Source organism: Protopterus annectens, chromosome 6.part0 (genome assembly GCF_019279795.1).
Source record: "Protopterus annectens isolate FY-2018-M chromosome 6.part0, PAN1.0, whole genome shotgun sequence".
Lineage (NCBI taxonomy): Eukaryota > Metazoa > Chordata > Ceratodontiformes > Protopteridae > Protopterus > Protopterus annectens.
Genome location: NC_056737.1, coordinates 792332414 through 792357850, shown reverse-complemented (window position 1 = coordinate 792357850; position 25437 = coordinate 792332414). Strand labels below are relative to the sequence as shown.

General features: G+C 37.6%; 1 protein-coding gene across 1 annotated transcript in view; it reads right to left on the bottom strand.

Annotated features, from left to right (window-relative positions):
• The window catches only part of LRRC9 (leucine rich repeat containing 9), a 3097114-nt gene that overhangs the window by 1631832 nt on the left and 1439845 nt on the right, over positions 1 to 25437 (bottom strand). Inside the window, exon 15 of the mRNA XM_044073581.1 lies at positions 7598 to 7722. Coding sequence (XP_043929516.1) covers positions 7598 to 7722 — 125 coding nt within the window. The remainder of the gene's footprint in view (positions 1 to 7597; positions 7723 to 25437) is intronic.

Genomic DNA, 25437 nt, shown 5'->3' with positions numbered 1-25437 from the left:
TCTCCCATCCACAGGTCTAGATTTCTCTTGAACAGAGTCAGCGAGGTGCTCTGCCTCACATGGACCGGGATTTTATTCCACAGCATAGGGAGTCTCTGAGTGATAAATCTATCCCTCCAGCACGTCCTATTTATATCCGTGCTAAGGTTTAAGTCGCATGCTCTAGTGGTTTTGGTGGATTTGGATTTTTGAGGTGGAGCATGTCCATTAATTCCGGGTTGGACATGGCCTTGTATGTCAGGCACATGTCACCTCTGAGCAGACGGTATGCGACTGAATAGAGCTGGAGTTTCTTCAATCTGGCAGCATATGACAGATTTTGGAGTCCCTTTATCCTTTTGGTGAGGAACTTTGGGGTCTCTCCAATTGCTGCAGATGTCGGGTGAGATACATCCCGAATGGGGCATTGTACTCGATCATTGGTCTGATAAGTGAAGAGTACAGGGAACAATGACCTCACTAGATCTGGATGTGAATCCCTTCATGATCAGGTGGGCAATGTAGAAGGTCTTTCTAACCACTTTAGCAATGTGAGTGTCAAAAGAAAGGCCACTGTCAACCTGGGTCCCCAGGTCCCTGATAACCTCTTCTGTGCTTAGTGGATTGCCACCTATATGGTAGCTTGGGGTTACCTTGTTTTTCCCGAAGGGTATGACTATACATTTTTGGCGTTTAACTTCAGGCCATGGCTCTGGCACCAGCTATCTGTTTCGTGAGTCCCTTCTGAAGGATATCAGTGTCCGATGCACTTTCCACTATGGCCCAGTTTGCAGTCATCTGCAAACTTTGTCAGCCAAAGTCCTCCCATGTTGGCCTGTACTTCTGAGAAGTAGATGCCAAACAATAGGGGCCAAGGACCGAGCCCTGTGGGACACCACTTGTGACCGGCTTGGAGTCTGACACAGCGCCAGCAACTCTAACCCTGTGGGTTCTGTCCTTAAGCCAGTTTGCAACCCATCTTGTGACATATGGGTTTACATTTAAGCTGGTAAGTTTTCTACAATACCCGAGTGGGGTATTGTGTCGAAAGCCTTTGCAAGGTCAAGGTAGGCTGTATGGACTGCCTTTCCTCATCAATGGCCTTGGTGACTATTTCAAGAAGTCGACCAAGTTCAAAAGGCATGATCTTCCCTTGACAAAGCCAAACTGGGTCGGGTCCAATGTCTGCAAGTCCCTATATCTTTGTTTATGAGCTCCATTATGATCCTCTCCATAGCTTTGCAGACTAGACTTGTTAAGCTTATGGGGCGGTAATTACCAGGGTCCGAGAGGCCACCTTTGTGGAGTGGGACCACAGTTGCCGCACGCCACTCCTTGGGCACGTATCCTGTGGTAAGGCTGAGATTAAACAGCTGCCTTATGCGGGTTTAATTCCTCATTTAGCTTCGTAGCACACAGCCGGGGACACCATCCGGTCCCATTGATGCTGTGTTTTAGCTTTAGAGAGAGCAGCTTTCACCTGCGCATTTGAGATGTCCGGGAGGCTACACTCGGCTGGGATAGTTATCTCTCCTTTAGGGGGGGGTGAAGTTTGCACTGAACCTGTCTGCCAGTATGTTGGCAATGTCTGTGGGTTCAGTGATTTTTGTATCATTTTGGACTAATTCTGAGCATATCTGTGAGTTTCCACCCAGGTTCCTAACATAGCTGAAAAAGGCCTTATGATTGTCCTTTGAATCCATGGCAATTTTTCTCTCAAAATTGGCCTTAGTTGATTTTATGAGTGCTCGTAATTTTTTACTAATAATGATCAGGGGTGACTTCCCTTTTATGGATTTTGTTCTATCATGTAATAGCTTTCTCCTTTTATTGTAAAGTTTGTTAATGGCTGGGGTCCACCAGACTGGACGTTTGCCCTTTGTGGAAAGAGTCTTGGTATTATTTGGGATTGCCTGATCCATGCAGTCCTGGAGGTGTTCATAGAAGGCATTTGTAAGGGCTTCCGCAGCTTGGGTTGTGGTTTCCTCTGACTCAGGGGCCTTGAAGGATACCACACCAGTCTTGAGTAGTGTGAAGTTTGCTTTAGAGAAGTTCTTCACTATGGTCTTTTTGTTTGGGGTGGGGCGGGATGTGGATTTCCAGTGAGATTAGTTTATGATCAGATCTCACCAATGAGGGATATACTTGCGGTGTGGAGCATTTTGTCCCCATGTTTGTGACAATGAGATCTAGTATATTTTCTCCTCTCGTGGGGACAGTGACTAGCTGTTCCATGGCATTTGAATTTATGAACTCCAGGAACCGTTGGGCTAGAAAGTTAGGGCTTGAGTAATGTTCCCAGTCTATATTCGGGTAGTTGAAGTCACCCAATATGATGGTGTTTGGAGATACATTTATACCCTCCAGTGTCTTCAGGAAGGCTGTGTGGGGTTCCTGAGTTTGAGAGGGTGGCCTGTAGCATGCTACAATTTGTAGAGCAGTTTTGCCTATTGTTAGTTGCACCTGGATGGTTTCCGAAGCTTCATGCGTTGCCACCAACCTGGAGGTGTGAGTATCCTTAATGAATATGGATACACCCCCTCCTTTTGTGGAGTGGTCCGGGTTTTGGGGCCGGAACGCATGATATGAGGTAAAACCTAAAAGTGCCGGGGTGCTCTCAGGAGCCTTGAACCAGGTTTCAGTTACAGCACAGACATCGATGTTCTCCATACTGAGAAGGGCCTCGAGTGCGTGCATTTTGAGATTTAGACTTCTGGCATTGAGCAGCATTACCCTCAATTTCTTCCCATTTTTGTTTTCTAGGGTGGTAGGTTTAGAATTTGAGCCTTGCCTAAAAAAGGCACTATGGGGGTGGCAAGAGCCTTAGCCAATATCCGAATCCCAGGGTGACAGGTGCAAGCCGTCCCTTGCGAAGCAGCGTGGCTTGTCAAGCATGTCATCCCAGGCAGACAGACACTGGATACCCTTTGAATGACACCAGACATTAAGCCAATTGTTAAAGCTGATCATCTTGTCTCTATATTGTGGCATCATTCTTGGTGAAGGAAGGATACTGCTCAGGGTTAGGGTCATACCTGCCTGGGCTACATAATCAGAGAGCTCCTCTATGTCTCTTTTCATGCAGTCCAGGGAGGTACGTCTCAGGTCGTTCACACCAGCATGGACAATGACTGTGTCATATTTGTACTTGCTGTGGAGTGACCCGAGTGCTTGTGTTATGTGGCGGATTCTAGCGCCCGATAGGCAGCTTACTGTGACCCTCTCCTTGTTCAGCCTGGTGAGTGGGACGTCAGTGTGTCTGACTATGGAGTCACCTATGACAAGTATGTTTGGTGTTGTATTTGGCCTTAAGGGCTGTGACTGCTTTGCACACTGCTTTTGTGGTTTATGTGTTGCTTTTGGGGTGTCTTGAGGTAGCAGTTGTTTGGGTGTCTGCTTTGGAGGCCTCTGCTGTTTAGGTAAATTTTTACTCAGAGCCTCCGAGTATGTCTTTGTGTGTTTATGTGTTTGATTCAGTGGAGTGGTAGCATTATGTGAGGCTGGTTTTGTGGTGTGTGTAGTTGCCTTCTCCTCCTGTCTGGTCTTGCCAGTCCTGAGTTGAGAGAGCTCAGCCTCCAGTTTGGCTAAATAGCTGCATCTCTCGCAAGTATTTGTGTTATGTGGGAGGAGGAGAGGGTTGTCTGTGTACATGAGGCAGTTATAACATTGCCTCAAGATTCCCAGATTCACCAGCTGGACCGGAGAGGAGATTGACAACTGACCTTTGGACATGCTAGAATAATATTGGGAAATCCTTAATTGAAAACAAGGGCCAGTGGGGAGTGAGGGTGTAGTGCTTTAATTTTTAGTGCTGACTTATATAATTGCTTTAGTGAGCAAGTGCCAGGTAACTTGAGTGCAATGTGATACAAGTAACTAAATGCAAAACGACAAACAGTAACTTTCTTTCAACTGACACAAGCTAATAAATACAATAAGCAATGCAGGTATCCCTAGTGATCCACAGAAGCTGAGAAGTTGCGTATTAGGTGAATTAGCTTCCAGGGAAATAACAAGCAAACAAACAACAAGTATATAAACAAAGCTAGATTCAGTAGGCCTGGATCTAGTCTATGATAGAGCAAACAAGGTGAACCAATTTCAGTAAGATACAGTTCAAATATTCAGGCACTATAAACCTTTAACCAGAAAATTCCCAGCTCAGAAGGGCAGAGTCCAGCCTCTTCTCCCACAAGAGTGCAGTCCACGAACCTTCTTAATGTAAAATAACTGGCCTGAAGCCCAAGTGCCTAAACCAGAACTAATACACTTGGACACTGGGCTCTCAATCAGCAGTTCCCAACTTAGAAGGATGAAAGCTGCCTGTCCTGCCACCACAGTGCTTGCCACAAACCTTCCTAATGTAAAACAACTGGTCTGAAGCCCAAGTGCTTAATCCAAAAGACTTGAATGATAGCTACACTTTAATCAAGTTACAACCAAGCAGTAATAAATACCATTGAATACTTTAGAGAATGTCTGGATTAGTGCTCAAGTTACACAAACAAAGCTAGATCCAGCAGGCCCGAATCCAGTCTATGCCACAGCAAACAAGGCGCACCAACTTCAGTAAGAAACAGTTCAGATATGCATGCACTATAAGCCTTTAACCAGAAATTCCCAGCTCAGAAGGGCAGAGTCCAGCCTCTCCTCCCACAAGAGTGCAGACCACGAACCCTCTTAATGTAAAATAACTGGCTTGAAAGCCCAAGTGCTTAAACCAGAATTAATACACTTTTAGAATAACAGACACTGAGCCCTCAATCAGCAGTTCTCAACCTAGAAGGATGTAAGCTACCTGTTCTGCCACAACAGTGCAGACCACAAACCTCTCAGTGCAAAACAACTAACTGGTCCGAAGCCCAAGTGTTTAAACCAAAAGGCTTAGAATGAGTTACACCAAGCAGTAATAAATACAATTGAGTATTTTAAGATGATGCAAAAGTAAAAAGAAGTAGGTAGAAACACAAGTACAGTAAAAGCAGATGAAATTTTTTTTTTTTTTTTTTTCTGAACAAGTGCTGAGATCAAAGAAACAGATTTGAGTGCTGAAACTAGAAAACTGGCTAGTTACAAGAAAAAAAAAAAAACAAGCTAGAAGGCTTCCCTCAAACACAGAAGGGCTTGGGGGCTCAGAAGCCTACAAATAGTCTGTACCACTTAACAAGAAAGGCAGGAAATAAGCTTAATTTTTTTTTTTTTTTTTTTTTTTTTCCCTTCTATTTTTTTTCTACATTATCCATACTAATTTTCCACAACAGCATTTTCTCTTGATATATTTTCATTTAATCACACAGGTCTCCTTTTACCATTTCTAAATATGAGTTTTTCCCATATTTCTTTATATTTTTCCTTCATTACCCTCATTATCAGTCTATCATCTTTTTCCTTTAACCATCTCAAAACTTTATATAAATTCAACGATTCTATATACATAATTGGAAGAATCAACCCCAATCATCCTTCAGATTTTTTTTACATATAATTTTCTTCTTTTGACTGGATTTAATCTTGATCCCCATATAAATGAAAACACCACTGACATTAAATAGTTTTCATACTCTCTTGGTATTTTAAACACACTTACTAAATATGCAATTTTACCCAATAAAACCAAATTAAATATGCTTTTTTTCTAAACATCAAGTTATACATTCTGTAAAATCTACATCTGTTTCTTATTGTATCAATCATATTCTTCCACTGTATAGATCTCTACTGTTACTTAGAAAATTTTATAACTAAGATTTCTCTCTCCTCTTTATTAAACTGGATACCTACTACTTTATCCAATGATCCTAGTCCTTTGGTTTAATATTAATAAAGAAAAAAGCAATTGCCTTCAATTCTTGAACAAGACTCCTACAGCTATTCACATCCATTGTTCTTTTTTTGTAATTAATACTATGTCAGTCACAAATGAAAATATTACTGCCACTTGAATTCATCCTACTGTACAATATTCAGCTCCCCTTAATGTTAACCTTATTTTATTAACTACTGCATTCATGACCAAGGCATATAAGATACTACTTACTGGACACCTCTGTCTTATCATCATCATACCCCCTTTTTCCCATTTTTTCTACATGGGGTTAGGGTATCGTGCTAACTGTTGCCATCTCTCTCGACCCAGTGCCACATTCCTGCCTTCTTCAACACTCATGCCGGAGTGTTGCAGATCTTCTTTCACATAATCCATCCACCTCTTTGCTGGACATCCTCGCTTCCTCTTACCTTCTTCCTGTCTGTTCCAAATCTTCCTCACCAGATTGTCTACTGCTTTTCTGCATGTGTCCACACCACCGTAATCTGTTCTCTTTGATCTTTTCTGCAACCGGAGCTACTTTGGCTTCTGCTCTTATGTCCTCATTTCTTCATCTGTCCCACACTGTGCATCCTACTACCCTTCTCAGGCACTTCATTTCCATCACCTCTAGCTTCTTCAACTGTTTTACCTTTACTGCCCAGGTTTCTGCACCATACAGTATTACTGGTAGCATCACTGTCTCATACACCTTACTTTTCAGCTTCTTTGGCATTCTTCTGTCATGGACTACACCTGACACTGTGTGCTAGTTGGCTGCAGCCCCTCTGATTCTAGCTTTGACCTCTTCATTCAGACTTCCCTTCTCAACCACCCCTTCCAGATACTTGAAGCTGTTTACCTCTTCCACTATCTTCCCTTCTTATCTCTATTCTCAGCGTCTTCTGATTTCCCCATTTGCTGCCATTACCACCATCTTATCTGCACTTAGTTTCATCCCATTTGCCTTCAGTTTTCCATTCCATTCTCCTATCCTTTGATGACGTTCTAATGCCACATCACCTGCATACAGCAACTTTGTTGATCTGTTCACTCCGACCTGTTTGCTAATGTAGTTCATCACCAGTATGAACAGCTGTAGGCTCAAAGCTGAACCCTGATGTACACCCACTTCCACTGGGAACCCCTCTGTGTAAACTCTCATTCATCATTTAGGCAATTAACACATTCCAAAAAGGTAAGGAGAAATATTAAGTTTACAAAATAAAACAGAAAAAACAGATAAAGGAAAATAGGAGAGTGGGTTGTATTATACTTGAAATATGTTCAACACTATATAGCGAGTGGTAAGCCCTAAGAATAACCTTAAGGATTACCAACTTTCTATAAAACGTGTACCTTAAGAGTACACTGTAAGATACACCATGCATCACACAACACATCTCCATGTGTTGCATATTAAGTGTATGTCTTTATCTACTGTATACTGTGGTCTCATTTTTTTTATATCACAAAAACTGTCATTTTAACAGGGGGTGTGTAAACTTTTTATATCCACTGTACATATATGTAATAAAAACTGCAGTAAAAACCCAGCCAAACCTGGCATTTTAACAGGGGTGTGTAAACTTTTTATATCGACTGTATGTATAAAATGTTAGGCAAATATATTTCAGCTGATCTGATGTGAAAAAATGGTATGTAAACTATAATGAAGGAAGATCAGAAGGCAGTACTATCTCAATCAAAGTTGCATTAAATGACTTGTAATCTTAATACGCACATCAAAATTTACTAGAATTAAAAGACAGTAAAAAGTTTATTTTAAAATAAAATGGATCTATGGCATACCTGTGTGATATATTCAAAATCAATGACATATTCGGGCAAGACAAGCTCATGTTCAAACACAAACCACTCACACTGTCGAAGGCTGCATCCACAGTTTTCATGCTGTATAGATGAACATGTTGATTCTAATGAATGAAAAAATACACAGTGTGAGAGTGCACACATGTTTTGTATCAAAATAACTTAACAGGATAAGCAATATTTACAAACAAACAAATCTAAAACTATGGGGCTACAGTTGAGGCACAACTATCATAATTAAATGCATAACTAAACTTCTATCCTTTTTAAGTAGTTGGTATTCCATTTTAATACGCATAAAACTTTGAACGACGGCCTCAGAAAACTGCTTCTATATAAGGTTAGTACTTGAAAGTCCTATCATTTCTATTAGCTATTAAGACAATACTAACAAAATACAAAAAAGCTGTCTTTTATGATATGACGACTTCATCTAATTAGACCGAACATCTCTACATATCAATATAAATGTAACTATTATGCAACTTAATACTGAACTCTTATCTCCCACCTGACTTTCCCACATTCATTTGAGCAAAATACCCTCGGCTTCAACTCTGAATTGTGAATTTTGAATGCGCATTTACTTGCTACTCTGTTATTCCTTAATCTATTTCCTTTTCATCCTGTCTTCCCAACATTATTTCTTGTCCATCACGTTTACCTTAACTTCCCTTTTCTCATGTTTTTCTGTCACTTTTTCTTCAGCAACTCTTAAATACTCATTTAAACCCAATACCTTTACTCCCTCCTCATTCTTGCCTCACTGTCACCATCTTTTCCTACCTATCCACTTTTTCTCTTCTTTTTCTATCCTATTCAGCATTGACAGTAAGTTAGGCAAAGAAAAGTAGGTGAGTTAAGTGCTCAGCTTAGCAGTAGATCTCAGAGAGTGAAATATTTCAGTGGTTAGTAGCAACGAGTATTTTTCCCTCTAACAGTTCCTCATGTATGTGTAAATTTTCCAATAATAACTATGGTTCAGCTCAAACCTTCATCTTTTTCATACACAGCAGCACTGATGTCAATCTCACACGACTGTGATGAAAGTCAACATCATCTCAATTCTTCTTCAGTTCTTCCATGGAGGAAATTACATTTTGTCTAGTAAAAAGAGGTCTCCCCACAGACAACTTCTGTAAAATGAGGGGCATGACTTCATGAATAGTGTACTTTTAAAACTCCAAACATATGCTAGAAATATAACTGTAATTATATTATAACTCAACCAAGATTGTAAATAATACATGTAACAAAGGTACCTGATTGTCAAAATACTTCCCACTCGAGGATGTACTGTTAAGATGGATATTCACTTAATGGCACTAGACTACTTTGAGGAAGACAAACTCTACCAGTCTAAAATAACACACGGATAACTACACGGCAGTATTCTACTGAGCACTGGAATGCTGAAGGACATCAAAACAGACCATTATGGATAGCGCTTGAAAATCTTGCCTTACTTTAAGGCTGACAGTCCCCATTATAAAGTTGACTGAATTCTGAGACACCTCGCCAAGTAGTGTTTCACATATGTAGATACATCTGGGAAGAATGCTTATGAAGTAGCTACTGTCCTGGCAGCCCTCACTTCTCACTGTAAGGTTTTGCAACCTTATTATCATTATTAGCCTTGTCTAGAATTATTAAGCAAAGGGGTTGTGAGGTAAGCATATATATGTGTGTGTGTGTGTGTGTGTGTGTGTGTGTGTGTGTGTGTGAGTGTGCGCGCGCGTGCACGCGTGTGTGTGTTAAGTATATGTATCGCTTAAAACAGTAGGGTGTGCAAAGCAGATGACAATTGGGGGACAAGAATGATGAGGCAATATCCTGCTCATCTCTCCAAGTGGGGGAGGAAAGAGTGAAATATTGGGGGAGACATCCATTGCCTGTCCAAGGTAGAGACTGGGAGATAAGGAAATTTGCAATAGTCAAGTAGGTGAATGAGTGGGGATCAGGAAGGGCATACATCATCACAATAATGGTGCTCCTCTCACAATTCCCCAGTGCACATCCACACAAAGTGCACCATATTTATATGGTAGATCTGTTTGGTATGTTTCTTCAATATGGTGATGATTGTTACAGTAGAGTTACAGACATTCCACCAATTCCCTACCTATTCACACTGTATATGGCAAAGTAGAGAAATTATAAACCATTTCAGCTAATAAGCCTGCATGTCAAAAAGTGAACATATAGCATGGAAGCAAAAAGAAAATCAAAGAAAGATGATCCTTAAGCAATACCTGCAGTTCAGCTCAGGTGACAGCATTACTAGGGAGCACACCACAGGCCCTGTCAAAGAAATATAGTGTTACAAGTATAGCATGACTCTATGACTGCACTGGAATCCCTGTACTTCCAAGCATCACTACAGATTAGGAAGCTTCCTTCTAAGAATGGGATACTAATATCCAATAAATGTAGCTACCACATAATACAGAGGTACCCCACTTAATCTCATACTACTTCGTTGTGTATGGATCAATGTTGTAAGAATGTCTGTTTGCTGCTGTCACTGGGACTGAGCCTGTTACCGCTCTGTTGAGCTTATGCTCATGTATGTTTCTGCGTCACACAAACTTTTAGTTAACTGATATGCCCTGAAATTTTCCATTTACAAAAATTGCAACCCTGCAAAGTTGATGAGATGTCTGCTGCATCATCAAGTTGGCTTTAGCTATCGGGGTTTTGGTGAGTTGCCTTCAGACCACATAAAATATTTCTAGTAAAGTATCCATCTAGTAGGGATCACAGTACAATCAAAAGAAATGCAAAATTTACAAAGTTACTTTAGCAATAATCCATGACTGGGTGTGGGTAATACTAGATTTACCAATGGCTGGATAATTTGATCATGAGGGCAAGGCCTATGGGTTTAAGTTACTAAATTAGAAGTTATGTACCTACCATAACGTTCCATGTTAGTTGTCTTCATCTCGCCTTCTTCTTGCTGGATGGGTTCGGAGCCGGTCCTCGGCTCCCTGCACTAGCTTTAGCTCAAGAACTCCTTTTACCAGCTCGAGGCAACCCTATATCCCATGATGCAAGGCGGAACTACCTCAGATCTCGTTTGGCAGCTAACTAACCCTGCTAAAGACTTATCCTAATATAATTAGGAACCATGGTTCCTAAAAGAAGTCCTCATAACAATGCTCCAGAGGAAGCAATCTAATAGGAACTCTCCAAGATCTGTCCAGGCCAGGGGAAGGAGGGTGGGGCTAAGAAGAAGGCGAGATGAAGACAACTAACATGGAACGTTATGGTAGGTACATAACTTCTAAATGTTAAGTTGTCAATCTCGCCTTCATTCTTGCTGGATGGGACCGCGTCCCTAGCACCTGTATCCCGGGTGGCTCAATGGAACAGACTCTTGAGAACAGTGGAACCAAAACTGGCCCTATCTCTGGAGGCCAAATCCAACTTGTAATGAGACACAAAAGTATGAGGCGTGGGCCCAAGTAGCTGCTGCACAAATAGTGTCAATGGGAAGTCTATCCTGAAAGGCTACAGAAGTGGATAGACTCCTGGTCGAATGAGCTTTTGGCTTAGAAGATAGTTGTTTGCCCCTTAGAGAGTACACATAGGAAATGGTGGAAGTCAACCATCTAGATAAGGTCACTTTAGATACTGGAAGACCCAACCTGCTTCCTGCATAGGAGACAAACAATTGGTCTGATTTTCTAAGTTGTTTAGTCCTATGTAAGTAGTACCTGAGCTGACGATGAACATCCAAAAATGCAGCTTCTGTTCAGCTCTGTCAGAATAGTTAGGAAAGAAAACTGGTAGATCAATAGATTGGTTAATATTGGCTTGAGATACAACCTTGGGAAGAAAGGAAGGGTTAGTCCTGAGGAAAACCCTATCCTTATGAAACACCAGATAAGGTGAACGAATACAGAGGGCCTGAATCTCAGAAACTCTTCTTGCAGAAGTAACAGCCAGCAAAAAATATAGTTTTCCATGTCAACAACTTTAAAGAACACGTAGCAGACGGTTCAAAAGGAGGTAGAATTAGGGATGCCAACATTAAGTTCAGATCCCATTGCGGAGGAGGATGTTTCACAGGCGGTTTTAGGAGAAAACTCCTCTCAAAAAGGCTTTGCATAACCTATGAGACATGATGTTATTGTCTTGCAAGCCAACATGAAATTTGGAAATAGCAGCCATTTGTACTTTGACTGTAGATGATGATCCTGAATGAAAACCTCCGCCAGGAAAACCAAAACAGAATGTATAGGAGCGGTGAAGGGATCAATATTTCTGGCGTTTGCCCAAATAGAAAAACGTCGCCACTTGCTAGCATAAACAGTTCTAGTGGACGACTTTAAAGAAGACACTAAAATGTCTCTGACTGAGTCAGAAATCATTGGTAGCCTGGCTAGGGAAGGAAGTGGAGCAACCAAGCAGTGAGGTTGAGAGAATGAATGGCTCGGTGCTGCTGACCCGACTGGTGGATCAAAAGATCGGAACTGGGTCCAGATGCCAGGGCTGCACCAGAAGGTGACGATGTAGAGACGGAAACCAAATTTGTCGAGGCCAATATGGAGCAATGAGGATCAATTTGGCTCTCAAAACGGTGGCTTTCTGAATGACTTGTGGAATCAATGGAAAGGGAGGAAAAGCATAAAAGAAGTCCCGAGGCCAATCCTGGTTAAAGTCTTTATGTGATAAAAGCATGTAACAGGGAGACAAAAAAGAAAATTCATGTACAATTTCAAAGAGAGGAAGAAAGACAGACCTTGAACGCTTTATGTAAAGAAGTGCAGGACACTGCACAAGCTTATGACAAACAGGATTTATGGACTGGTGCCTGGGATTGTAATACTGTGTACATATACCAAGCATGATAAATGTGGAGGGGAGTATGGTGTTGTAAAATACTGGAGACAACCCAAAACATGTTTTGTTGTTTTTTTTTTTTTTTGGTGGAAAAGACTGACATTGGGAAATTTGATAAGTAAATGTAACAGAAGAAAATGTTATATTTGTGGGGAAATGGGACATGATGCAAAAAATTTGATTATCGTGTTATAAATGTAACAACATTGGACATTTATGGATGGATTACAGAAATGAAAATAAGAGTAAGGAAAGAGAAACAGAAGAAGAAAATGAACAAAGAGAAGAAAGTTTAGAACTGCAGAAGAAAAATCAGATGAGAAAAAAATAAAGAGGACATAGAAGAAGGTTTTAAAATAAGTGATGAAGAAGACATAAATGGGGAGATAGTATATGGGGAAAATTACTGGTAAAAAAGGTAAAAGACAAAGAAAATTTAAAGGGATATGTACAAAAAAAAAAAAGAAAGTAAATGGATAAAAAAGAACATATGCAACTATTGATTGGGGCTTCGTATAATGGTGAAGGTGTTTGACTCACAGACAGAAGGTACTGTGTTTGATTCTCACCTTGGGGAAAGGAACTGGCTAGGCTTAGAACAGCCTATTAAGAAAGCAAGTCTAGTAATTAGATATGAACTTATGAAACCATGAATTTAAGAAAAACGGACAATGAAAATTTTAGAGTGCTTTCTGTAAATTTTAACATTATTAAGAATACAGTAAGAATAGGATTTTGGAGTGGTGTAACACATGTGATATAGATGTAGTTATATTACAAGGCACAATATTTTTAACAAATGAAGAAAGATTACAAAAGGAGAAACTATGGGGAGGAAAGATGCTCTGGAATTTGGGAAATGAGAGATGTTCTGGAATACTGTATTGTGTACAAATACAGTAAAGATATTAGATGTAACTTTAGCAAAAATGGGAAGATTAAATACTGCAAATTTAGAAACAAGGAAAAACAAATATACAGAATTATAACTTTATATAACATACCAATTGCATGAGAGAAAGCCAAAGCTTACTTCGTGAGATTTTAGATATGTAGTGATAAATATGAGTATCATAACATGAGAGTTTTTAATTTGTGAGTTTAAAAGAATCAAAAACTGTAAGAGAAAATAAATGATCATGAAAAATGTTAGAAGTTATACAATATGGTAGTTAAAACTTTGGAATAAAAATTCATGGACTTACAAAATGGTTATGTATAAAGAACTAGAATAGATTGTTTTATAGGCGTATCAGAAGGGTTTAGTTATACTGTGAGGTGGTGATGCTGCGGTGGCATTGTCACCCTCAGCAAGGGCGATTTGTATCCCAGTCGGTTTCTCAGCCGTCTTCTTCTGTGTAATGGAGCATCTCGTGGGATGGGGCGTGCACAGCCGTTCAGAGGCCTGGCATCCTAGGCTAGAGTAACCCGGTACCACGTGAAATCCACTGCAATCAGTGAGTGGACCCCGGTTCAGCTGTGGCGACAGCTAACCGGGAGAAAGCAAGACACAAACAAGAAGGTTTAGTTATAGGAAGATGGGAGGCAGCTAAAACCCGGATTTTTCCTATTCGGTTGCAATATATGGACTAGACAAAGAAAATGAAGGAATATATAAAAATAGGCAAAGGAATAAAAAAGGATAAATTAGAAAGTATGGACTAAAGAAAAAAAGAGTTTAGTAATACAATTATGGAAAATCATTTTACAATGAGAATAAAAATTGGTCTGAATGGTGGATGAAATTTAAGGAAAACTATAAAAAAAAGTTTTTTTTTTTTTTTTTTTTTTTTACGATGGCAATATAATGTGAGAAAAGTAGAAAAAGAAAAATATAAAACCATATAATGATGCATTGGAAGATTTAGAACATAATAATAGAAAATACTTTAACAGAAAAAAAATAATTACATGAAAGAAATCAAGAAAAAAAATACAAGAATTGCTATATAACCAAAGATTTTTTTACAAGGAGAAAGAAGGAAGATGGTAATGTAATGAGAGAAATAAAAATGTAAAAGGAGAAAGAGAAAGCAGTTAGGAAGAGGTTATGAATAGTATAGTACAATATGTACATGAAATGTTTAAAGACAAAAATAATGTAGTAAAAAACATGGGAAGTAAAATAGTTAACAGAAAGCAGAATAAAGAGTTGGAAAAGGAGATTTCTTTAAATGAGACAGAGAAAGTATTAGGACAAGTAAAGACAGATTTGGCTGCAGGACCAAATGGAATAAGGTATAAAATTCATACAAAATTTAAGGGACTGGCAAAAGAAATATTTTTTAAAGATTATGAATGAATGGTTAAATGTATAAAGAATTATGTAGTAGAATACTTAAATTCATGTGAAAGGAAGACTATAAACGATAATTAAAAAATGGAGATTAATTGTATTGAATAATAATAAGATTTTTATGACAATAATACAAAAGATAATTTAAACTAAAATGGAAAATATTATGGAAGATACCATATACTGATAGTATGAACAGAAAAGAAGCAAAAATCATGATAGACCTTAATAAGGCATTTGACACCACTGGGCGTGAAATCTTATGGGTAATAATGAAAGAATATAAGTGAGATGCTAAGAAATTATGTATTTCAGCATACACTGTAGTAATAATAAAGCAAAAATACTTGTAAATGGCTGGTTAAGGCAAGAAGTACGTATGAAGAGTGGTATAAGACAGAAATGTCCAATTAGTTGTATACCCTTTGCATTAGTTATGAATGTGATAGTATGTAAAACAAATTACAAAATGAAGGAGGCAGGGTATATAAAACACCTGAAAGGTTAAGAATTCCAGTTCTGTTAACATACGCAGATTACATTGTAACAACTGCAAAACAAAAAATTTGAACAAAAGTAGTAATAATTTGCACAAATGAGTGTCTAGAGGTGATAGGGATGGCTTTAAATAAAGTGAAAAGTAAAGGGTTAGGTGATGTAGTATAGATCGGCGGTATGTATTTTACAATGAATGAAATTTCTGTGTTATGTAAAAAATTTGGAGTAAAGATGCAAGCAGAATTCAATGAGGAAAAACAACAGAAGAAATAAAACAAACGTGTTTAATGGAGAACATATAAATCATCATTCAAAAAAGGCATATTTGATAAATTCAGTATTGAGGGGAAAACAGCCTATTTAACAAGCATATTTATGTTGCCAACACCATTTGAAAAGGACCTATTGCAGATATTTTTTTATTTATATAAGGTTCTAAATTAAACCCAGTAAAAAATGGAGTTCTGTATATAACTACAGAAGGAGGTGGTTTAGGGTGAATTAACTCAGAGGTCTGTGCTGCGTCATTAAATTTGTCCAAAATGTTAAAGTGAATAAATGAAAAAGATGAGAGATTAGTAATAAAACTGCATAAATATAAGTACAATAATTTTGGGGTATGGTAAAACAAAACAGTAAAACAGAAAAAAAGAGTGTATAAATGAGGAAATAAAACATTTCCAAGAAAAAAATATATATTTGTGGAAAATAAAAAAATGATGATATTGGAAAAAGAAAAGTATGGTATAAGAATGTAATGATAAAACGTTACTATGTAAAACCATGGGAAAATATAACAGATGTAAATAAAGCTATAAAGCTAAGAAACAAATGGTGTAATCAGAAAGTAGATTGTCAAGATTTTTTTTTGGAGACTGGTAACAGATAAATTGCCAAAAAATGGAAACAAGCCATATAAAAAGAAAAGTGCTTGAATATATTTACATTGTCAAGAAGAAGAAACTATGGAACATGTGTTTCTCAAATGTAAAGAGTAAAAAAGTTACAGGGAAAAAACTATGTAAAGAAGATTTTTTTGAAGATACAAAAACAAGTGGATAAAATAAACATAGACATGATTAAATATGATATAAAAATAGAAGTAACAAATATGCTAAAAGAATTGATAAAATAATTGTATGCTGTGTGGATTATATGGAATGAAAGAATAAATGAAATTATGTTTAATGTTATATGGATTTTAGCAACAATATAAAGTAAAATCAGATGGTGGTTATGGAAAAAGGAGTGGGGGTCTAACAGGGATGAAAATTTAGTAGGACTGTGTAAAGAGATTTGTGTACATATATATATATTTGTGCAATTGTAAACGTTTGTAAATATGTAAATAATTTGTAAATAACAGTTCTTTTTGTATATAAATATATCACCCCTACTCTTTGGAACTGACAGATGGTGCTGGAGGTCTCCTACAGCAGCAAGGAAGAGGCTTACAGGAAGCAACATCATGGAGGAGGAGAGAAAAGCTATGGAAAATTTGATGGCAGAAAGAGAATTTAAAGAAAATTTATTTGATATGGAGCTTCAAGAAAATTTTAAACAACAGATTCCTGGGGAAAAAGCTCCGGCTCCGAACTCTGGTGTGGAGTCGGAGGAGAATCTCAAGAATTGGGGCTGTGGCGAAGTCTGTTGAGGCAGGCTATGGAGCATTTGGGCCAGTGCCTGAGACTTCAACAGCCTGCTTACCACCCTCTCCAAATCATGGTCAGACAGCCTGGAAGATCTCGAAGATCGGCTCCGATGGCTCCGCTCCGACAAAAGAGGAGACCCCGGAGCCGAGTGGATACTAGTATCGAAGGGGACCGGGATCTCTGCGGGCCGGAGCCATCGGGCCGAGTCCCTTGAACCCCAGATGGAGCCGAGGATCTCTCGGCTCCGATGCTGGATAAAGTGTCGGCCCAGCCGGAGCCGACAATGCAACAGTAGTCAGGAGTATCGGAGCCGGCCGGCACCGAACCCACTACTCTGGCAGAAGAAGCATCGGTTCCAGCGGGAGCCGATATCGGCTCGGCGGGCCGGAGCCACCGGAGGCTTAGACACTGTAGCCTGAGCCTTCGGTGGCTTAAGAGGTTTTCCTGCCCTTGCTTGGGAGGAGAACCTTCAGGTTTCAACAAACCTCGGAGGATCAGTTTGTTCCTCCTTTCCTGCAGGACTCGCTGGCTAAAGGCATGACACAACGCACAGGAGTCCTGCAGGTGCAAAGGCCCCAGGCAATACACACAAGAAGTGTGACCGTCTGTCAGGGACATTTTCTGACAGCACTGGTCACACTTCTTGAAGCCTGAGACCTTGCCTTCCTTAGACATCCTAAAGGATATACACACACACAGTCCCCACAAACACACAACTTAATCCCTACACAGACACACAGGAAGGGAATAACTTGGGGAACTAGGCCTGACTAAAACTTTCACTGAAAAAACTATATTAAAAGTTTAAAAAAGGAAGGGAATAGGGTGGGCTGTACTAAATACAGGCTAACCTGACACTGAAGGGAAATTAAACCCCTAACTAACTTTTTTTTTCTTATTTAACAAGAAAAACTTACCTCAGCTGGCAAAGGAGACCTCTTTCGCTAAGCGGCAAACGAGATCTGGGGTAGTTCCGCCTTGCATCATGGGATATAGGGTTGCCTCGAGCTGGTAAAAGGAGTTCTCGAGCTAAAGCTAGTGCCGAGTCGGAGCCGAGGATCGGCTCCGAACCCATCCAGCAAGAATGAAGGCGAGATTGACAACTTAACATCTAGCTATAGGTAAACCTGCATTACCCACAACAATTTGTGGATTATTGCCAATAGAAAATGCCATAAATTAAAAGCAAAGATTGTTTACTTTTTAAATAATGGCACTGTATGTCTGAACTACTTGATGTTGTAGTTTTTCTGCATCTTCTGCCACTGAGGACAGCTTGCTTCAATAAGGCAATGCACATGTGGGATATGTATGTGCCAATGGTTGTATAATGTATTTTGCATTTTTTTTTCTTTTTAGGACTCGGGAGTGAGCATACAATCTATTGTTTATGTAAAGTTGCCTGAAGAATCCTGACATCTTAGCAATAAGATTTAAGTAATTTTTTTTTTAAAAGATTTTGGTACATGTGTGTATTCTTGTGTTACATTTGTCTTTACAGAGGAAGGATTTGTCTTCCACTCTTCTAGAAATTGCATTCCTTTTCTGCAGTGGGAAAAACATGGCAGCTATTTTTTTATTTATTTATCCTTTGTTGACCTGGTTAGTCCCACTAGACTAGTAGCCTATTTTCAGGAGAGACCCCAGATAGTATTTATACTTTTTTTTTTTTTAAGTCTTTCTGCTTTTCCCGGTTAGGGGTCGCCACAGCGGAACTCCAGCCCGCTAATGATTGGCAGTGGATTTTTACGATGCTGAGTTGCCAGCCCAATGCCCAACCTTCAAAGAAGGCACACCCATTCACGCACGCACCTACCTACATGTCTTTGAGCATCACTTGACCATGGGAGAGGACATGCAGACTCCACACAGAAGGCGCCCCAGCTGAGAATCGAATGGGAGAACCTTTTGCTGTGAGGCAACAACGCTAACCGCTGTACTAGTGGAAATTTGACCAGGACATCAAGGAGCATTCTGGAGGAGCCCTTCCTGTTTCCAGTGCAGGTACACAGGCTGACTGGAGAAACAAGAAGGCAGATGGAGAGAGGAGGAGGAGAAGATGGAATGGTGAAAGAAATGGAGAAAGTAAGTATCGAGACTGGAGAATGTTTGCAGGATTCTGAGAAAATGCTTCAAAGAAACCTATTTGATGGAGATAAGTCAGCAAATGATGGATGTATAATTACATCCCCCTACTCGAGAGGGTTGCGGGAAGATTTATTTAAAGAAATGGTGGTGCAGAGTGAGCCAGATAATGAAGGTGGGGGACATTGTGGAGAAAATACAAAAGGAGCATGCAGAGGCAATCTTGAATAATAGTGGTGAAATGGAAAAGAAAACATATGCAGAGAAAGTAAAGCAAGGCAAAAGTGGAGTAGCAGAAAAGAAGACAGAAGAAAATGAAAAACGGAAGTACATGGTAAGGATTCAAAGTGAAGAAGACAAAGAAATGGACAGGTAAGAAGTGTGGGACAAATAGCTCCTTTGGGCGCAAAAACATATGAGGTATGAGCATTTACTCTTATGACAAGAGACATTTTCTAACACTATGTATGACTGTTTTTCAATGGAAATTTTTCTTGGAGAACATGATAAAAAAATAAAAACTAACACATGGAATCTTTATGTGATAAAAGCATGTAACAGGGAGACAAAAAAGAAAATTCATGTACAATTTCAAAGAGAGGAAGAAAGACAGACCTTGAACGCTTTATGTAAAGAAGTGCAGGACACTGCACAAGCTTATGACAAACAGGATTTATGGACTGGTGCCTGGGATTGTAATACTGTGTACATATACCAAGCATGATAAATGTGGAGGGGAGTATGGTGTAAAATACTGGAGACAACCCAAAACATGTTTTGTTGTTTTTTTTTTTTTTTTTGGTGGAAAAGACGGACATTGGGAAATTTGATAAGTAAATGTAACAGAAGAAAATGTTATATTTGTGGGGAAATGGGACATGATGCAAAAACTTTGATTATCGTGTTATAAATGTAACAACATTGGACATTTATGGATGGATTACAGAAATGAAAATAAGAGTAAGGAAAGAGAAACAGAAGAAGAAAATGAACAAAGAGAAGAAAGTTTAGAACTGCAGAGGAAAAATCAGATGAGAAAAAAAATTAGATGAGAAAAAAATAAAGAGGACATAGAAGAAGGTTTTAAAATAAGTGATGAAGAAGACATAAATGGGGAGATAGTATATGGGGAAAAATTATTGGTAAAAAAGGTAAAAGACAAAGAAAATTTAAAGGGATATGTACAAAAAAAAAAAAAGAAAGTAAATGGATAAAAAAGAAAGTAAATGGATAAAAAAGAACATATACAACTATTGATTGGGGCTTCGTATAATGGTGAAGGTGTTTGACTCACAGACAGAAGGTACTGTGTTTGATTCTCACCTTGGGGAAAGGAACTGGCTAGGCTTAGAACAGCCTATTAAGAAAGCAAGTCTAGTAATTAGATATTAACTTATGAAACCATGAATTTAAGAAAAACGGACAATGAAAATTTTAGAGTGCTTTCTGTAAATTTGAACATTATTAAGAATACAGTAAGAATAGGATTTTGGAGTGGTGTAACACATGTGATATAGATGTAGTTATATTACAAGGCACAATATTTTTAACAAATGAAGAAAGATTACAAAAGGAGAAACTATGGGGAGGAAAGATGCTCTGGAATTTGGGAAATGAGAGATGTTCTGGAATACTGTATTGTGTACAAATACAGTAAAGATATTAGATGTAACTTTAGCAAAAATGGGAAGATTAAATACTGCAAATTTAAAACAGAAAGAACAAATATACAGAATTATAACTTTATATGTTTATACCAATTGCAGAGAAAGGCAAAGCTTACTTCATCAGATTTTAGACTATGTAGTGATAAATATGAGTATCATAACAACAGGAGATTTTAATTGTGATTTAAGAATCAAGCATAAAGAGAAAATAAATGATGTAAGAAAAATGTTAGAAGTTATACAATGTGGTAAGTTAAAACTTTGGGACAAAAATTCATGGACTTACAAAATGGTTATGTATAGAACTGAAATAGATTATTTTATAGTATCAGAAGGTTTAGTTATACTGTGGTGGTGATGCTGCGGTAGCATTGTCACCTCATAGCAAGACGTTGTCCCATTCGATTCTCAGCTAGAGCGTCTTCTGTGTGGAGGCATACGTGAATGGGGCATGCGTTCGTTGAAGGCTGTGCGTCTGGGCTGGTAACCCGGTACGTAAAAATCCACTACCAATCATTAGTGGACCGGCGTTCCGCTGTGGCGACCCCTAACCGGGAAAAGCCGAAAAGACACAAACAAGAAGGTTTAGTTATAGGAGAATGGGAGGCAGCTAAAACTGGATTTTTCTAATCAGCTTGCAATATGGTTAGACAAAGAAAATGAAGGAATATATAAAAATAGGCAAAGGAATAAAAAAGGATAAATTAGAAAGTATGGACTAAAGAAAAAAAGAGTTTAGTAATACAATTATGGAAAATCATTTTACAATGAGAATAAAAATTTGTCTGAATGGTGGATGAAATTTAAGGAAAACTATAAAAAATTTTTTTTTTTTTTTTTTTTTTACGATGGCAATATGATGTGAGAAAAGTAGAAAAGAAAAATATAAAACCATATAATGATGCATTGGAAGATTTAGAACATAATAATAGAAAATACTTTAACAGAAAAAAAATAATTACATGAAAGAAATCAAGAAAAAAATACAAGAATTGCTATATAACCAAAGATTTTTTACAAGGAGAAAGAAGGAAGATGGTAATGTAATGAGAGAAATAAAAATGTAAAAGGAGAAAGAGAAAGCAGTTAGGAAGAGGTTATGAATAGTATAGTACAATATGTACATGAAATGTTTAAAGACAAAAAGAATGTAGTAAAAAACATGGGAAGTAAAATAGTTAACAGAAAGCAGAATAAAGAGTTGGAAAAGGAGATTTCTTTAAATGAGACAGAGAAAGTATTAGGACAAGTAAAGACAGATTTGGCTGCAGGACCAAATGGAATAAGGTATAAAATTCATACAAAATTTAAGGGACTGGCAAAAGAAACATTTTTTAAAGATTATGAATGAATGGTTAAATGTATAAAGAATTATGTAGTAGAATACTTAAATTCATGTGAAAGGAAGACTATAAAAGATAATTAAAAAATGGAGATTAATTGTATTGAATAATAATAAGATTTTTATGACAATAATACAAAAGATAATTTAAACTAAAATGGAAAATATTATGGAAGATACCATATACTGATAGTATGAACAGAAAAGAAGCAAAAATCATGATAGACCTTAATAAAGCATTTGACACCACTGGGCGTGAAATCTTATGGGTAATAATGAAAGAATATAAGTGAGATGCTAAGAAATTATGTATTTCAGCATACACTGTAGTAATAATAAAGCAAAAATACTTGTAAATGGCTGGTTAAGGCAAGAAGTACGTATGAAGAGTGGTATAAGACAGAAATGTCCAATTAGTTGTATACCCTTTGCATTAGTTATGAATGTGATAGTATGTAAAACAAATTACAAAATGAAGGAGGCAGGGTATATAAAACACCTGAAAGGTTAAGAATTCCAGTTCTGTTAACATACGCAGATTACATTGTAACAACTGCAAAACAAAAAATTTGAACAAAAGTAGTAATAATTTGCACAAATGAGTGTCTAGAGGTGATAGGGATGGCTTTAAATAAAGTGAAAAGTAAAGGGTTAGGTGATGTAGTATAGATCGGCGGTATATATTTTACAATGAATGAAATTTCTGTGTTATGTACAAAATTTGGAGTAAAGATGCAAGCAGAATTCAATGAGGAAAAACAACAGAAGAAATAAAACAAACGTGTTTAATGGAGAACATATAAATTATCATTCAAAAAAGGCATATTTGATAAATTCAGTATTGAGGGGAAAACAGCCTACTTAACAAGCATATTTATGTTGCCAACACCATTTGAATAGGACCTATTGCAGATATTTTTTTTATTTATATAGGGTTCTAAATTAAACCCAGTAAAAAATGGAGTTCTGTATATAACTACAGAAGGAGGTGGTTTAGGGTGAATTAACTCAGAGGTCTGTGCTGCGTCATTAAATTTGTCCAAAATGTTAAAGTGAATAAATGAAAAAGATGAGAGATTAGTAATAAAACTGCATAAATATAAGTACGATAATTTTGGGGTATGGTAAAACAAAACAGTAAAACAGAAAAAAAGAGTGTATAAATGAGGAAATAAAATATTTCCAAGAAAAAAAATATATATTTGTGGAAAATAAAAAAAAATGATGATATAGGAAAAAGAAAAGCATGGTATAAGAATGTAATGATAAAACGTTACTATGTAAAACCATGGGAAAATATAACAGATGTAAATAAAGCTATAAAGCTAAGAAACAAATGGTGTAATCAGAAAGTAGATTGTCAAGATTTTTTTTTGGAGACTGGTAACAGATAAATTGCCAAAAAATGGAAAAAAGCCATATAAAAAGAAAAGTGCTTGAATATATTTACATTGTCAAGAAGAAGAAACTATGGAACATGTGTTTCTCAAATGTAAAGAGTAAAAAAGTTACAGGGAAAAAACTATGTAAAGAAGATTTTTTTGAAGATACAAAAACAAGTGGATAAAATAAACATAGACATGATTAAATATGATATAAAAATAGAAGTAACAAATATGCTAAAAGAATTGATAAAATAATTGTATGCTGTGTGGATTATATGGAATGAAAGAATAAATGAAATTATGTTTAATGTTATATGGATTTTAGCAACAATATAAAGTAAAATCAGATGGTGGTTATGGAAAAAGGAGTGGGGGTCTAACAGGGATGAAAATTTAGTATGACTGCGTAAAGAGATTTGTGTATATATATATATATTTGTGCAATTGTAAACGTTTGTAAATATGTAAATAATTTGTAAATAACAGTTCTTTTTGTATATAAATATATCACCCCTACTCTTTGGAACTGACAGATGGTGCTGGAGGTCTCCTACAGCAGCAAGGAAGAGGCTTACAGGAAGCAACATCATGGAGGAGGAGAGAAAAGCTATGGAAAATTTGATGGCAGAAAGAGAATTTAAAGAAAATTTATTTGATATGGAGCTTCAGAATGTAAACACAGATTCCTGTCAGGTGGATGCTACAAATCAGCAGTGTTTAGCTGTTTCTTGGAGAAGGAAGTAAGCAAGTCTGTTGAAGTCATGCATATAACAGAACTGGTATCAGGAAGGCTTCAAGATGATGTTCTGTTAAACGTAATAGAGCAGGATAATCCAGGTGATGGCAGTTTTGCTCTTTCATGGGGTGAGATGGCAGATTGCCATCCTCAGCATTTCCAAAAAAGTTATATGGCAGCACAGAATGCAGTAGTTAAAATGTATGTAGCAGTGACAGAAAGTTAAATAGGGAAGCAATAAACTGAGACGTTGTCTGGTTTTGTAACAGCAGACAATGCAGCAACTAAAACATGTGCAGCACTGACAGCAGCCAAGAAAGGATAGCAGCAACAAGCTGCAAGTAAAATTGTTTTTAAAAAGAAGAGAGGACCAACTGTAAGAATAAGAACAAAAAATAACACTGTAATACACGAATATTATATAAGGGATAATTTTGTAACTGTTCAGGGTTTTAAAGCTGAAGAAATTCAGTATTTTACACATATTGGGACAGAGACTGTGTGGTTGAATATTTGAAACTAATACATTGATTGTGAAATTTCTGGAACTGTGTAACAAAATGTTGGGCATGTAACCATGGAATAATTATTTGTTTTCTGGTAGTAACTTAAATGTTAAAAATAATGTTGCTTTGCAGTTTGGGACTAATTAATTGCCATCTAGCAGTTCCAATGTTACAAAATGCATACAGGGTCTGCATGAAACTACTGATAATTCTGTAAAAGTTAGAGGTGAGAGAAACTTATGGAATTGAGGGTGGAGGTTGGAAGGCGTTTTGAAATGTGAAAACAACAAGGTAAGCACTTGCTAAGTTTTATTTTTGTGAATGGTTAGAGAAAGACATTAAGATATGCCAACCAGCCTACATCATTTTTCTTTTGTGTGTACTCTTCTTATTTAATTAATGATTTTCACAAAGTACAATGCAATCACTGTAGGGAGAAAGGACATACAGCACAAAGGTGTGCACCTGAATGCAGGTTGTTTAAAAAAGGGACACTTCTGGGTGGACTGTCAAGCACAAACAGTAAATAATGAAAAAAGGGGGAAAGGAAAGAAACCATACACAAGGAAGGACAACAGGAGTTTGGGAGAGAGGATGAACTAGGTGAAAAATAAGAAATGTTAGAAAGAAAAATATGGAGGGGAAATACGAAGAGAGGGGGGGAGACAGAAAACATGCGGGAAGAGGGGTCAGGAGAAAGGATTGACACTAATAATTTTTCTGAAGTTCTAGACAGTGAAAAATCTGATTCTCAGGGCCAAATATTTTTGTACATAAACTCAGGAAAAATATTCAATTGGGGAA